The 16,372-nt window shown below is 35.9% G+C and overlaps 1 protein-coding gene across 1 annotated transcript in view; it reads right to left on the reverse strand.

Moving 5' to 3' along the window:
- Window positions 1-7,749: 7,749 nt before the first annotated feature.
- The window catches only part of PXDNL (peroxidasin like), a 422,439-nt gene continuing 413,816 nt past the window's right edge, over window positions 7,750-16,372 (reverse strand). Inside the window, exons 17-19 of the mRNA XM_081817119.1 lie at window positions 12,851-12,965; window positions 9,619-9,748; window positions 7,750-7,997 (exon numbers count right to left, since the gene is read on the reverse strand). Of these exons, the coding sequence (XP_081673245.1) occupies window positions 7,962-7,997; window positions 9,619-9,748; window positions 12,851-12,965 (281 nt within the window). The 3' untranslated portion in view covers window positions 7,750-7,961. The remainder of the gene's footprint in view (window positions 7,998-9,618; window positions 9,749-12,850; window positions 12,966-16,372) is intronic.

The following is a 16,372-nucleotide window of genomic DNA, read 5'->3' on the forward strand; positions in this document are numbered from 1 at the left end:
AACCATGTGAGACGATGGACTCTGAAAAACAAACTGAGGGTTCTAGAGGGGAGGGGGGTGGGAGGATGGGTTAGCCTGGTAATGGGTATTGAGGAGGGCACATTCTGCATGGAGCACTGGGTGTTATGCACAAACAATGAATCATGGAACACTACATCTAAAACCAATGATGTAATGTATGGGGATTAACATAAGAATAAAAAATAAATAAATAAATAAATAAAATAAAATAAAGAATATCTAAGACCTAAAGGAAACTTAGAGATCCAATCATAAAAGTAAATGTCCTAAGAATTAAAATTTTTGCAAAATTCATCCAGAGAGAAAGTATGTCCCTTAAAAAGTAGTACTCCATTTTATAAAAATATACTAAAAGTTATTTTGAGTCTAAAATTTACTAATTACAATGTATTGAAATTTCCAAGTATTTACTGGAATATTTGACTGAATTTAGACCAGGTCTATTAAGTAGCAATTATTCCTAAAGCCCACTCAATTTTGTGTCCAAAGTTTCCCACTCTGGAAGTGGCTTGTGATAGATTGCTTTGTTGTGTTCACAAAAGTCAATGGTCCTCTATAGTGGGCCTTTCTCCATGGACCCCTCTGTGGTCACTCTCTCTGGGAGTAGTATAGCTCTCTCCCCGTGACATCAAGTTTGATTCTATAACTCACCCTGGCCAATGACACATGAGCAGAACTAATGTGAGTCATATTAAAGAAAAGTTTTAAACACCAGTCCCAACATTGGTTTTTTTCTTCTACCACAAGAAAAGTATTTTCCAGACAGGGGTGCTCCTTTAGTTTGGGTTTGGAAATTTAAAATCTATGAAGCAGAGACATAGCTGAGTCCCAAAGAGCAGGAAATGACATCCTGGACCATAATGCAACCTTAAACAAATAGAAAAGAATAGATATCATACAAAGTGCACTTTTAGATTACTGTGGAATTAAAAGTCAATAACAGAAACATCTGGGAATTAGGAAACACAATTCAAATGATCCATGGATCAAAGAAAGAGAAATAGAAAAGAAATGCATTCTTTTAACTAAATGAAAATGAAGATATAACATCAAAATTTGGCTAGTGCAATAGAAGAATGCTTAAAGAAAAATTCATGGAATTAAATTCATATATTGTAAATGAAGAAAGATATGAAATCAGTATTGGAAATTTGTGTGTTTCTCTCTTTTATATCCTGGTTAGTGTCATTAGGGATTTATGAAACTTACTGATTTTTTTAAAAATCAGCTTTTGTTTTCATTGAGGTTTCTTTTTGCTTTTCTATATTCAATTTTATTGATTTCTGTTCTAAACGTATGATGTCCTTTCTTTGTCATATTTTAGGTTTAATTTTGTTGCTATAATTGTCCTAGTTTCTTATTTTTCTAGTTTCAAATGAACTAACTCTAGTTTCTAGAAAAACTCTAATTTCTAGAGAAATAAGAGAAAATTAAGCCCAAAGCATGGGGAAAAAAGGACATGAAATTTATAACAGAAAACTATAAAACTGAATGCTGGGAAACAATAGAAAATGAAAACAAACAAAAACTAATTATTTATAAATATCAATAATATTCATAAATCTCTAGTGAAACTAACCAAGAAAACATAGAAAACAAACAAATTGCCAACATCGTAAATAAAATCAGCACTACTAATCCTATGAACATTAGAAGGACAAAAAAGTAATACTATAAACAACTCGAGGCCCAGAGATTTCATGATTTAGATGGAATGAATCAATTCCTTTAAAGACATAAATTATCAAAACTCACATAAGAAACAGATATCCTGAACAGCCTATATCTATTAAAAAATTAAATCAGTAATTTAAAAACCTTCCAAAAAAAAAAAAGCAAAAGGCACAGATGGATTCACTGGTGCTTTACACTTAGAGAAAAAGTAAAAGCAAGACTCCACAACCTCTTCCAGAAAATAGAAGCAAATAGAACATTTAAAGCCAAAGCCAGGTTAAGAAATTATGAGGAAAAAAAAGAAATTATGAATAATACTACTGAACAATACCTCTCATACATGTAGATGTAGATAGTAGCAGATTTAATCTAACAATGTATAACAACAATTACATACCATAACCCAGTGTGATTTATTCCTGGTATACAAGGCTTGTTTAACAGTCAAAATCAATTAGTGGAATCTATGATATCAACAGGCTAAAAAACAAATCATATGTTCATGATATCGATAAAAAAAAAAGATCTGACAAAATCCAACGCTCACCCATGATAACAATTCTCAGTAACTAGTAATAGAGAATTTCCACAAGTTGATAAAAAAAATCTACAAAAATCATCTATAGCTAACATATTTAATGATGACAGGCAGGGTGCTTTCCCTATAAGATTGGGAACTTTCCTTTCTCAAACAGTCTCATTCAAACTTTTAGTCCTAGCTAATGCTATAAGACAATAAAAAATAAATAAATGGTACATAGATGGACAGTAAGATACAAAATTGCCTTTATTCAGAGATGATAAAATTGTCTATGTTGAAAACCCCAAAGAATCTATAAAACTGTCATTTAAATGTTTCAGTATATTCACAAAGTTGTACAATCATCATCACAATCAAATTTTGGAACATTGCATCACCCCAAAATAAACCCTGTATACATTAGCAGTCAACCTCCATTTCCTTTTCCACTCCCCCAGGCTTAGACAACTAGTCTACTTTCTATTTCTATAGATTTGTTTACTTTGGCTGTATCCTATGGTATGCCATATTTCTGACAGGTCTGTTTCACTTAGCATAATGTTTTTAAGGCCCCCCCATGTTGTAGCATGTATCAATACCTGATTCCTTTCTACAGCCAAATAACATTCTATTTCATTACAACACATTCTGTTTTATCAATGTGTAAGTATTTGGGTTGTCACCACTTTTGGGCTATTTTTGAATAACACTACTATGAATACTAATATATAAACTCACATGTGGATCTATGTTTTCATTTCTCATAGACATATACCTAGGACAGTCTGAGAATTTTCTAAAATCCTCAAGTTCTGGTTGATTTTTGCTTAATATTTCTTTTTGCAATTTCTCTTTCTCCTCTTACATTTTATCATAAGCAGCAAGGTTAAATCAGAACATACTTTCAACACTTTGCTTAGAAATCTCCTCAGCTAAATATCTAAGGTCATCACTCACAGTTTCTGTGTTCTACAAAACATTAGACGTAATTCACCCAATTTCTTTGCCACTTATAACAAGGATCATCTTTCCTTCAATGTTTAATAACATGTTCCTTATTTCCATCTGAGATCTCATCAGAAGTACTTTTAACATCATATTCCTGCCAAAAATCTCTCCAACACAATCTAGGCTTTCTCTAATGGGCACCTCAAAACTCTAAACAGCCTCTATTCATTACCCAGTTCTGAAACCTTTTTCACACTTTTAGGTATTTGTTACAGCAACATCCCACTTCTTGGTACCAAAATCTGTATTGGTTTTCTAGGGCTGCAATAATAAAGTACTACAGATAAGGTGGCTTAACAACAAAAACTTATTTTCTTATAGTTGTAGAAGCTGAAGATCAAGATTAAGGTGCTGGCAGGGTTGGATTCTTCTGAGGACTTTCCCCTTGGCTTGTAGATGGCCAACTTCTCACTGTGTCCTCACATGGTCTTCCGTGCATGAACATCCCTGGCATCTCCCCAGCTGTGTGAGTAATAAATCTTCCTTTGTCCATACCAAACAATTACTCCCATGGGTTTTGACATAAGAACCTCACTTTGGGCAGGAGCTTCTCCACATCAAAATGGAGTTGCTGTAACACATTCAGTCACCAAGTCCTGACCATTCTGCTTCACAATTATATCTCCAAAGCTTGTCCTTTTTCTTCCTAAAATCATCAGCATAGCCTAAGACAGCATCTGCTCACTTCTGGAACACGACAGATCACTGCAGTCACTTTTGTATTCCTTTATCAGTTCTCCCACAGAAACCAGATCAAATTATCTAAATTCAAATGCAAAACATCTTTCTTGTTCCTCAGAGACTTGGAATTCAGGAGAACACTTTATAGGCCTTCTTCTTTAGACAGTTTCTGCCTCTCAGACTCATATCATGTGATTTTTCTTATTCTTGATTACCTATTCTCCAGCCATACTTGACATGCTTCTGTTCCTTATATATGTCAAAACTTCCTTTAGCTTTAATTGTTTCACTTTCTGTGGTTGTTATATTAGTAATAACATTACCTGTCCCTTAATTAAAAGGAAGCCTCTGAAGTATCTTTGATTCCTTTCTTTCACTCATCCTCATATACTTGTTCAGTAAAGTGATGGAGCTGGATTTTCTGGAACAGTTCTAATTTATGCTTCCCTCCCCCCTCAGGCTTAATTATTACTACTGTTGTCCCCTTTGAACTCATGAAAGAACCCACTTTGGATAAATGAGTTATAGTGGACAATCTATTGCTCTCTTTATCTCCCTTCTTATCTGTTTGTTCTAACTAATCTGAATTCAGAACAAGAATTTTGTCTTTGTGACCACTAGGTATCTTTCTAACTTCACATTCCATCTTTCCAACCACCCAACCAATTACCAAGTTAGAGTGAAATACATGATCTTGCCTAAATATGGGCAATGGGTTATCTATCATTAAATTATCATCAACTGCACCCTTTTACATAGATCTCAGAGGAGAAATCTAGACAACTATACCCTAACTTCCTTCCCATTATGGTTCTGGGTTAGTCTACCAATGAGAGGCACTCATGTAAGATTGGAAAGGAAAGGAGTATTATTCTCAAGCACAACTGTTAACAGGTACATAGGCTGAGCTTCAGGCTCCTGCGAAATTGTTGAGACTCACTGTGGCTTCCAAATGAGCTCCTGTGAACCAAATAGCTTCCAGCACCTGTTTCTATTACCTCTATTCCTCTCACCCTTCCAAAGGTTGTGAAAACCTATGACTTCTTGTATTTAAACCCATCTTACTTGTAATTACTAGAGGGTTTCTGTTATTTTCACTGAAAACTGACTTATACATCTCCTTGGGAAATAAAATGAGATTACATTTTAAATTTAATTTTAGTGTTTCTTCTTTCTATTGAAAAATTTTTAAATCACTTGCAAATTATTTCATATTAAGAAATAATAAAATATTAAAAAAGAAAATTCACTCTAAAATGTCATAATATTGATGTGGTGTTCCAAATGATCTTAAGTACATGCAAATTATTTAGTGATATCTGTGTATCTCCATTGTACTATTCATTGATACTCAAAATTAGGCACTGTTTTTGAGTTGTGCCATAAGGTCTGAGATCTGATCATGTATGACACAATATCTGAAAAATGATATTTAGGCCCATATAATAAAACAGGTAGACTCCATTTTTTACTACATTGAGACTCTAGAAATTGCATCAAATGTACAGAGCATTTTGTTTTCTATAAACAAATGATATACTTGCAAGATAAATTCCAAGCCTATAACAATTTAAGTAAATTCTAGCTCTGGAAAATAATATAATGACAGAGGTGTAAACACCATAAACCTCAACCATAAAATAATAAATATCTGTATGAGAGGCTCCTAGAGAAAGAGAAAACATATCCATTATACCAAAGGGCTGTGGAAAAAGCATATACCATATGAAGACTACAATTCAGTTTTATTATGATATTGACATTTATACAAAAATATAGTATATGCTTATTTTAATTAATTTTAAATATTAAATGCAAACTTGCGTGTCTTATTTAGCTTGAATAGAACTTGAAATAAATGGCTTAAGAGCTTATTTGAATGGCCTAGATTTCTCTTAAAAAATCTGATGGTTTGAGTCCGAATGTATGTCTTATTTTACTCTATATTCATACAAAAGGATACTAGAGATCTGAGAACTTGTCCCAAAGTTTCAACTATTCTTTATAAAGCACTTACTGTGACATCAAACAGTTTGAAAACCTCATTTTAAGAATTTAATTTTAATTAAAGGTATAAGTTCTTATATATCATCTCATTGTTCATTATATACCACCTCCCCCCTGCAACACACACACTCTTTACAGCCATGTAAATTAGGCACTATCACAGATTGAAATAATTAAATGTTCTGAATGTAGTTATGGCTCTAGTTATCTCTACAATGATCAGAATCATATTTAAAGGCAAATATAATTTACTATAATCCACTGATTACAAAACACCTATAACACCATGGAATTTGCAGACCACCTTCATTACTTTGATTCTATCATGGTTAAAGGACCACCATTAATGAATATCTTTTCTAGACATTCCAAAGTCACCTAATAAATGTAAACCACCAACAATGGAAAATGTCAAGACTGGCACTATTTCACAGCCCCGTAGACAAAATGCACCTAGGGTCAGAAAGTAAAGGTAGAAACCCATGGCTAGTAACTGAAGGTTGGAATCTTGTGTCTTAGACAAGGGATGGTCTCAAGAATAACAATAATCTCGGGGCACCTGGGTGGCTCAGTTGGTTAAGCGACTGCCTTCGGCTCAGGTCATGATCCTGGAGTCCTGGGATCAAGTCCCACATCGGGCTCCCTGCTCAGCAGGGGGTCTGCTTCTCCCTCTGCCCTCTTCCCTCTCATGCTCTCTGTCTCTCATTCTCTCTCTCTCAAATAAATAAAATCTTAAAAAAAAAAAACAATAATAATAATCTCCTACATGATGAATACGACTATGGACTACAGTTTCTATATTCTGTTTAATCTACTTCTTCATTGTCTTTAATTTTACCATGAGAAATACACATGGCTTTATCTGGATGCTCACTTTTCATAAAATAAAGGATTTAATTTTTGTTTTTTATTTATTTACAGAATGTATTGCATTCATGTTGATAAGCAACAGAAAAGCTACAAAGCTGCACACACTGCACATTTAGAAATGTCCTTCTTTAGCTAAGAGGATGAATTTCACATTAACACAGACCATTAAAACGCAGGTCTTTATACAGTAAATGACAGATTAACAACAAATATTAATTTCACAAATCCTAAGGGCTTGTTATATCTGAAAATATGCTTTGTCCTCAAAACTTCTGTCTTCATCATCCTGTCCACCTCTGAGTGCTTCTTGCTCTGGTCATAGACGTTGTTGTAGATGCTCTTGAAAGCCACCCAGGAAATATGGTCAATTTATCTCTGTGTTCCATTCTAAACCTTTTATTTTCTTTTTTCAATCTACTTTACATGATCTGGGTTGATTTCTGATTTGAATCAATATTTCCCAATGCTGGTATTATGTCATATTTATTTACTCATTCAATTTTTATCTGTCAAGATTTTGTTGGTTTTCATTCAGTGTGCCCACAGTTCTGTGCCCTACTGCCCCCTCTTCCCATCAGTGTGTCCTGCCACAGCTCAGGAAAACCTGACTCCTGTAAGAGCTCTCAGGACCTTCTAAACTGCCTCTTCCATATTTGTCCAATCCTTACAAACCCTTTACATTCCTCATAGATCCAGAACTTTTTGAGTTCAAAAAGAAAACAGGGTTGCCTGGGTGGCTCAGTCGGTTAAGTGGTTGCCTTCAGCTAAGGTCATGATCCCAGGGTTCTGGGATCGAGCCCTGCATTGGGCTCCCTGCTCAGTGGGGAGCCTGCTTCTCCTTCTCCCTCTGCCCCTGCTGTGTGCTCACTCTCTCTCTCTCTCTCTGACAAATAAATAAAATAAAATAATAAAAAACAAAACAAAAAGAAGCATCTGTTGTTTTTATTTATTTTATTTTTTTTTAAAGATTTTATTTATTTGACAGAGAGAGACACAGCAAGAGAGGGAACACAAGAAGGGGGAGTGGGAGAAGGAGAAGCAGGCTTCCCGCTGAGCAGGGAGCTGGATGTGAGGCTCGATCCCAGGACCCTGGGATCATGACCCGAGCCGAAGGCCATTGCTTAAAGACTGAGCCACCCAGGTGCCCCAACATTGGTTGTTTTTAAACAAGTACTATATGTCAGTCACTGAGGATCCAGCAGTGAAACGGCACCAGCTATTAAGAAATTTACAATATAATGGAAGAGATAGAGCAAGTTAACAGGAAAAAACACTTTTCCTTGATACATTTAGAGATATGTGTTACTTCAAATTGTTATTGGACAACTAGGAGGGCCAGCTACTGCAGTCTTGGGGTATATGGAATGCTTCTAATCACTACAGCACATATCAAAGATGAAATATCACCACTAACATGTAGATAAAATTGGACTAAAATGTTGCTTATGGATTCTACCTGTGTCTGAAAATCCATAAAATAAGTTTATGAAAAAATAATTTGCTATATAGATAAATGGATTAATGTTTAAATTAACAGGGCCTACCTTCTGCAGCCCAGTGCTGAGGACTTTCTCTTACCAGTATAACTATGACACATAAGCTCACTGAAAATAAAATAAAGGTCCCTAGACTCAGTGGGGTCCCAGAGTCCTAGGTCACCCCAACCGTTCCAAGATGGAATAACCTTATCCTTCAAGAATAACCTTCAAGAAACAATGCTTCACATCTTTGAGATTCATGTTCAGACTCAGATTGGACAACTGATTGGACAAATTGGTGTTCTGGTCACAAGGAACGGTGCTGATGGGTAGCACACTGATGCAAACCATGGCTGCAGCCAGCCCCTAAGGGTGGCACACACATCACATCGAGCAGGTAATCTCGCATTTCTATACAAGATAATATTTTTACGTTCAAACGCAACAGTAATATGTTAAGGAGGTTACTGTTCACAAAGTGCCTCTGCCATATAATCTTGTTTGATCCTCATAACATTCCTGAAAGTCCAGAGGACAGCACTTATTCTGAATGGTCAAATAAATTGCCCAGTTCAGACAACTTATAAAGGTAGAACTTCCTGTCTGCAGACCCTGGGTTTTTCTCACACCCCTACAGTGCTTTCTGCCTCAAGACCACTGATGGTAGGAAGGAAAGAATATGCTTCACAGTGACATTAAAGTTGAAGAAGGAGCCAGCATGGCACCGTGCCTTGAAAGAGATCAGACTTCCATTTCTGAATAAAACCATCTAATTGCCATTTCTAATACAAGCCAAATCTCTCATTGACTCATTCCCAAATTTTAGAAAAAATGAAATAAACCATGAGCCAGAACACCTGGCAAAATAAGCAAAAGTGCAGAGGAGTGTGGAAATTTCATTTTTAACAATAGCTTTTTCAGAAAAGGAAAGCCAGACAAACCAGTAATCCCTAAGAGGCTTGTTTGGACTCCATTTCAAAAACAAAAAAATTATAAGAAAAGTATGTGTTGGCCTGTTACAAATTATCTATATCCACAGAGATAAAGAGAGCACCCAAACACAACTATTCAGAAAGACACTGAGCAGGAACTCAGAAACTCACTGAGCAGAGAGCTCCATCACTGGGACCCTGTGTATTGAAGATATTGGTATTTGGTAGAAAGGAAATGGATTTTACCCAGTGCTCCTTCCCTGAATTCAACTATTATAAGGAAATTGTCCACATAAATATAATAACTCCTCATTATTATTCTGGTATTGTGCTATATATTCACAAAGTCATTGGACAGATTTTTTTTTTAATCTAGTTATTCCAATCTCTACAACAAGGACATGTTACTTAGGGGAAAAAAACGAACCTGTTCTCTGAGAGCTTTGATGGTTTTTTGAATTTCCACTGCAAAATTGCTGAAATCTTGGGCAAAATTTGCTTTTGCCAGAAGTGTCACGTTTCTACCATCTTCATCAATATACAAGTGATCTTGTTGCCTGTTTATACAAGAAGCAAATAAAATGCTGAAAAATAGAAGTTGCATAGTAAAAAAAATTAACAACTATTCCTCAGGCATTGGAATGTACAGGACATTGTGACTGCTACGCTGTGTGGACATAAAAAGATGTGACTGGAATTAGAAAATAAATTAAATGACATATAAGAAGATAATCCAGAATGTCACATCTGTTCCACATAGTTTACTCAAAATGATAAGGAAGTATTTCTTAGGAAATAAAGGGAATGCCACGTAGTATTACATATCTATTTGACATATTATTTAGATCTCAAATTATGTCTTTTGCTAAAAATTATTCATTCCACTTCACAGTGAAAGAGCAGTGACAAATTAAATATTATATATTATATAGCACCCAGGTGGGAAATTTCCTTGCTCTATTATAAATTCATGGCAAGAACTAAATTAAGAATACTAGTCTGACAAAAATCTAATCTTAAACCCAATGCAAAATAGCTCAGTATTATCGATAATAAAAGGAAATAAAAAGTGTTGGGCTGAATTTAAAATATGATTCCTAGAGCTTAACTGAAGTTCTCAAAAGACAGAGGTAAATAATGAGTTTGGAAAATTGAAATGAAAGTTCCATCCACCTATGATTACAATATATTGTCAAAAATATTTTTATATAGATTTGATTTAGTTGATGTGCTATTAATGTCTCAAGTTTTCTTTTTTTTTTTTTTAAGATTTCATTTATTTGCGAGAGAGAGAATGAGAGACAGAGAGCATGAGAGGGAGGAGGGTCAGAGGGAGAAGCAGACTCCCCGCCGAGCAGGGAGCCCGATGCGGGACTCGATCCAGGGACTCCAGGATCATGACCTGAGCCGAAGGCAGTCGCTTAACCAACTGAGCCACCCAGGCGCCCTCAAGTTTTCTTTTTTTTTCCCTAAATTTTGTTAAAGGTTCTTTGTGAAGAAGCCATTGTAACTTTCAAAACTGTTCTGCTTTGTTCTGCTTGATATATGTCTTCTATTGTTCAGTAAGAAAATAGCTTGCCAGATACAGTACATCCCATGAGCTTGTAAAACAATTCCTAAGCCAAGGACATGTTACAGAGCTTATATCAGAGAGGGAATTTAGGAAAAGATAGCATTGAAAAAGAACAGGAGTTAACAATGCCAGTTACTCAGTCACTAGATCAACTCTATGTCCCATAAGACACTATGAATTAGGGGCACCATGAATCACTAGTGGCCTCATACCAGCTTTTACTATGGTGCTATGTTCAAATTGATTCAAGTGTACCAATGTTGACATGGACGATATTAGTAATAATGGATAATTTTAATTAAGATTATTTGACACTTTTGTTTTCATGGTGCTCTCTCCTGTAGATCATCAGTGTTGAATCAAAGGGGATTTAGCCACAAGGAAGTCTGGATGATTGTATAAAGGTATAACCAAGATTTAAAGTACTGAATGTAGGAACACAGGGAGTAGCTGATATTGGCAAAACCAGATTATACAGTCAGATGGTGTTCACAATGGAACAAGTATGTGTTGGGTGTGCGTTATGTAATAAGCATTATGCTAAGATACATGTGAGGGTGCTTTCCAGTAAGTAGGCTGCTAACACTCTCTCAGAAAAGGGTGACTGATGAACAAGCAGGAAATACAACATTTGTATGAGGAAGACAAATAAGAAGGTAATGACTTCTGCCTGGGCTAGGGGTAGGAGGTGGCATGAGTCAGGGAAGCTAAATAAAGCAGACCATAATTCTTCATCCATTTCAGGGACCATGCAGCTCTGATTGTTCTGACCTAGATGCCACATCGCTTCACTCAATGCACCCAGCAGTGCCAAGAGACACTTGAAGCAGACCTGTCTTTCAGATGAGAATACTGTAACAGAAAGTTAATATGTCCATATGATGCAGCTATTAAATTGTGCAGCTGGATGCAAATCAGGATTTTTAAAAACAAAATTTAGAAGTCCTTTTTTAACCACTACACAGACATTTTAGGCCTGATCATATTTGTGTTTTAGACAGTGTGGAAAGGGAGAAGAGAGACAAGGATACCAGCTAGGGAGATTACTGGGGGATTGTGGGGAAGGTGGGGGGAGGATGGAAGGAAAAGATGGATAGTATGGATGTTGCTATATATTATTAAAAACATGAAACTCAGCATAGCTTGTAAGAAAAAAATAATATTTATCAAGTTAAACTGATGTTAATTCATGAATAATGTATTGAAAAATGGCTCAATTTGTGACTGAGAGAGAGTAAATGCAAGAAAGATGAATGTGCAGAGAAAAGTAAAAGTGATATCATAGCCTGAATGATCTGTGCACACTGAGTGATGGGATTTGGCCCTCTTTGGTCTAAACAAGTCTTCAGCACAACAGAACTATCTACAAAGGCTTACTGCAGTGTGTATAGTTAGAAGAAAAAACAAAACTGGTATTATCTTTTTATTATCACATCAAAAATAAACAGAACTCCCAATTGCAAGGCTCATGTTTGAGTCAAATTTGATAAGATTGGCAGGAGACTAAAATTGAAATTAACCAATCTGTAGCTGAGTGACTAAGGCTACAGGTAAGCAGAACATCCATGAGGTCACCATAATCTTAAAGAGACTAAGATTTTGATGAAGGAATAAGATTGACATTTCTCGATTTTCTGAGGGATCAAAAATATCCCATCTTGGTCACAAATTAAACCTTCCTTGCAAGACACTATACATGAATTAAAATCAACTTAGCTTGATAAATATTATTACTTTTCTTACAAACAATATGCTGAGTTTCCTATTTTTGAAAAGAATTTTAAAAACAGCAATATCCATAATGTAATTTAAGGAATCATTAAATTTAAATCATAAATAACATCTATGATGTGCAATTTTCTGTACTTTATTGAGAAATATTTATTGCTAAGTATGCCCTGGATATGATGTCCCAGAATGAAAAGGAACCCATATTTATTACAAAATTTATTTATTTGTTCATTGTTGTATAATTTATCCTATATGTAAGTGAGTCAACCATGGTTTCTATAAAACCCCTCAAATTGTATATTTGATATAAATCTATGGTAAATAGCCCAAAGAAATTAGATATTTATGTACATACCTACTGATTAGATCACTTAAGTCCTTATCTTCCTCATCAGCATAGCTGTATTGAGCAGAGCGTTTCTCTCGAGATTCTTGTGTGAATGCTCTGAACTGGCCTCTACTCCTACAGTCTGTGGGGAAAAAGTATCCACATGAGCATTGTGTGAGATTGGCATCATCTTCCTGTCTAGAGTATCTCTTCAATTGAGGAGGGAGATGGATAGCTCTACAGTCAGTTCAATTACAGGTTTCTGGTTTTGCAAGTGGCTGCATCTCTGTTTTTACCAAAGCAGATGAAATACCAAGGCAGTTTGCAAAATCCATAGAGTCTCCATAGGGAGAGGAAGCTGAATCTGAGCAAGGACACTGATCATGGGGTACATTTTTTTCACTTAGAGGACTTGAAAATGAGGAAAGGAACAAAAACGTGGTAGACAGAATGCTTGAAATTCTGAGCTCCTCAAATTACTTAATCAACACCTGCTACCAACTCAAGGCTAGTTTTTTGTTTTTAATGACCTCTATTGCACAACAATGTGCATATAGTTAACACTACTGTACTGTACACTTAAAATGGCTAGCATAGTAAATTTTTTTGTTATGTGTTTTTCACCACAATAAAAACACATGAGAATGTTATGAAAATTTTTATATAAGTACAAAACAACAACAACAAATGCTCTTTAAATTTCATCTGAAAACAGTTGGATTGGAAACTATGTATATTGAGAAGAGGAAAAACAATGATGTAGGAACCTACCTTTCCAAATAGTAAAACTACTATATATAAAGCTAAAAAAAAAAAAAAAGAATTTTTAATACTGGAATAAAAAATAGATTGAAGTGGAACATGATAACAATCCCAGAGCATTTCACTATGCACTTGAATCTAAAAGGTTACACTGGACAGCATAAATTGGAGGGGAACAAGGAATTACCCTACAGCTTTTTGTGTTGGGCAATGAGCAAGTTATTTCTTAGGGAAGGGAGTTATTTCTTAGGGAAGGGAGAGATGTAAAGACAACTTACATCTTCATCTTAGCATATATAAATTAAAATCAAGAGGAATATGTCCCATGATAAATTGTTAAGCAAAGCTGAAGATAAAATTTAAGTTGATTTTTTAAATAACAAAATAAATGGCAAATGCTATAAAATTAGACAGAAAATAAAAGTAAAACTTTGTTATGCAATATGAATTTACCAATATTAAAACATATAAAAAATAAACTGAAATGACAACATGTCAACATGACAGTGATGTGTCTAGAACATTATTATGGTTGTTATTTCTTTTTTCTTATTCTACCTCTATCCTTTGTTTTGTCCCAGTTTTCAATAAGAAACAGTCATAATTTAAACAATTTAAAAACAGTAAATGTAAATAAGCAGAGAGAAATGGATTATTCCACGTCTGACGGTGGGCTGAGCCCTAGGACAGGTGTGAGACTTTGGACATTTGAAGAGGAACATGGAGGTACAGAATTCTTCCCAAGGACAGAGAAGTACTCAAGAAGGGAGGTAGAACTGTGGCAATGACAAACTACCTCAATGGGCAAGCTTTGCCAGTGAACTGGTGGGAAATGCATGCAGTTGAAAATGTTGCGTGTGTTACTTTTGAAACTATAGTATCGAGACATTATAGATAAAGCTATGCAGTATGCTAACAGATCTATATGTGCCTACTTTTACACCATTACTTCAACCTAGCACCTTATCAACAACCAATAATCCATAAATATTTGCATATCTAGGTGAGAAAAAAAGAAATAGAAATGAAAACAAAAAACACAACTAACATATATGGGTTTCACTCATATAGTAAAACTTAGTTTTTCTATTTCTGAAAAGTATATAATTTTTGTCAATAAATATTTATGTGGAACTTACTAAACTATTAGACTAAGTACTGTAGGGAAAATAAAAATGAATAAGGCATGGTTCTTGGTTTTGAAAAGTTTGCAAGTGGAAAAACACAGCATTTCCAGTTAAGCCCATATATCTCCCCTTTAAATCCTCATATAAAAAGGAAAAGTATAGAGGAAGGAGGAGCAAGATGGCAGAGGAGTAGGAGATCAAAATTTTGTCTGGTCCCAGGAATTCAGCTAGATAGGGATCAAACCATTCTGAAAACCTATGAACTCAACAAGAGAGTGAAGAAAAGAATAGCAGCAACTCTCTGAACAGAAAAGCGACCACTTTCTGGAAGGTAGGACGTGCGGGAAAGTGAATCAGAGGCAATATTTGTGAAGATAGACAGTGGGGGAGGGGTCCTCTGTCAGCTGCTACTGACAAGTGATTAGAGCAGCGGGGCACAAAATCGGAAATTTTAGAAGTCTGAGGGACATTGCTTCAGTGGCTAAGCAGGGGGTGGAACCCTCGCTGGGACAGTGTGATCTCAGGACCCTCAGAGTCACAGAAAGACTGGGGGTGCCTGAGTGCGGCAGAGCTCCCAGGTATCAGAGCAGGGAATCCAGCTGCATAGATGGAGCCAAGGAGCGGGCTCTCAGCTCAGGGTCGCCATAAACTGTGATCCACAGCACAGTCAGGCCACTGCTCTTCCTGCAGGGACCCAACAAGCGGCAGATCCGGGGAGACTCCCCTACCTCCCCTGGGAGGAGCAGCATGGGAGTGCACCACAGGGATCCGCTGGGTTTGGAGACTCCAAAAGGGGTCATGTGCCAGAGATAGAAATGCTCAGTCACAGGCCAGGTGAGCACGGAGTGCAGCCAGAGACAGGGAGATGGGAGTGATTGACTGCTTTTCTCTGGGGGCTCACTGAGGAGTGGGACCCTGGGTTCTTGGGTCCTCTGGGGTGGAGATTGGGGGGCTGCCATTTTCATTCTCATCCTCCAAAGGCTGTGCAGAAAGCTTGCAGGGAACAAAAGCTCCCAAGAGCAAACCCAAGCAGATTACTTAGCAGGGCAATTCCGCCTCCAGGCAAAGACATTTGAGAACCACGGCACCAGGTCCCTCCCCCAGAAGATCAGCAAGAACAGCCAGCCAAGACCAAGTTTAATGATCAATGAGAACGGCAGAACTCCAGCGCTAGGGGAATACTGCACATAAAATTCATGGCTTTTTTCCCATGATTCTTTAGTCTTTCAAAGCTATTTTTTTTAATTTTCTGTTTGCTTTTTCTTTTTTTTTTGAATTTATCTTTTTCCCTTTTTCAACCAACATCTTATCAATCCCTTTTTTAAAAAACTATTTTTATTTTTCATTTTTAGAGCCATATTCTATCTCTTCAAAGCAGTTAAACTTATTTTTGGTATATATATATATATATATATAAGTTGTTCTTTCATTAAAATTTTGGGATACAGTTTTTTCTAACAGACCAAAATATACCCTATATCTCTAGTGTATGGTTTTGTTCTAGTGTCCTGCCTGATCACATTCTCTACCTTTTATTTTTTTTTAATCCTCTTCTTTCTTTTTTTAACCAACTTCTTATGTTACCTTTTATGATATCTTTTATAATTTTCATCTCTACATTATATTCCATCCCTTCATCGAATTTACCCTTCCTTTTGTA

Source organism: Leptonychotes weddellii, chromosome 4 (genome assembly GCF_054177405.1).
Source record: "Leptonychotes weddellii isolate Sample4059 chromosome 4, ASM5417740v2, whole genome shotgun sequence".
Lineage (NCBI taxonomy): Eukaryota > Metazoa > Chordata > Mammalia > Carnivora > Phocidae > Leptonychotes > Leptonychotes weddellii.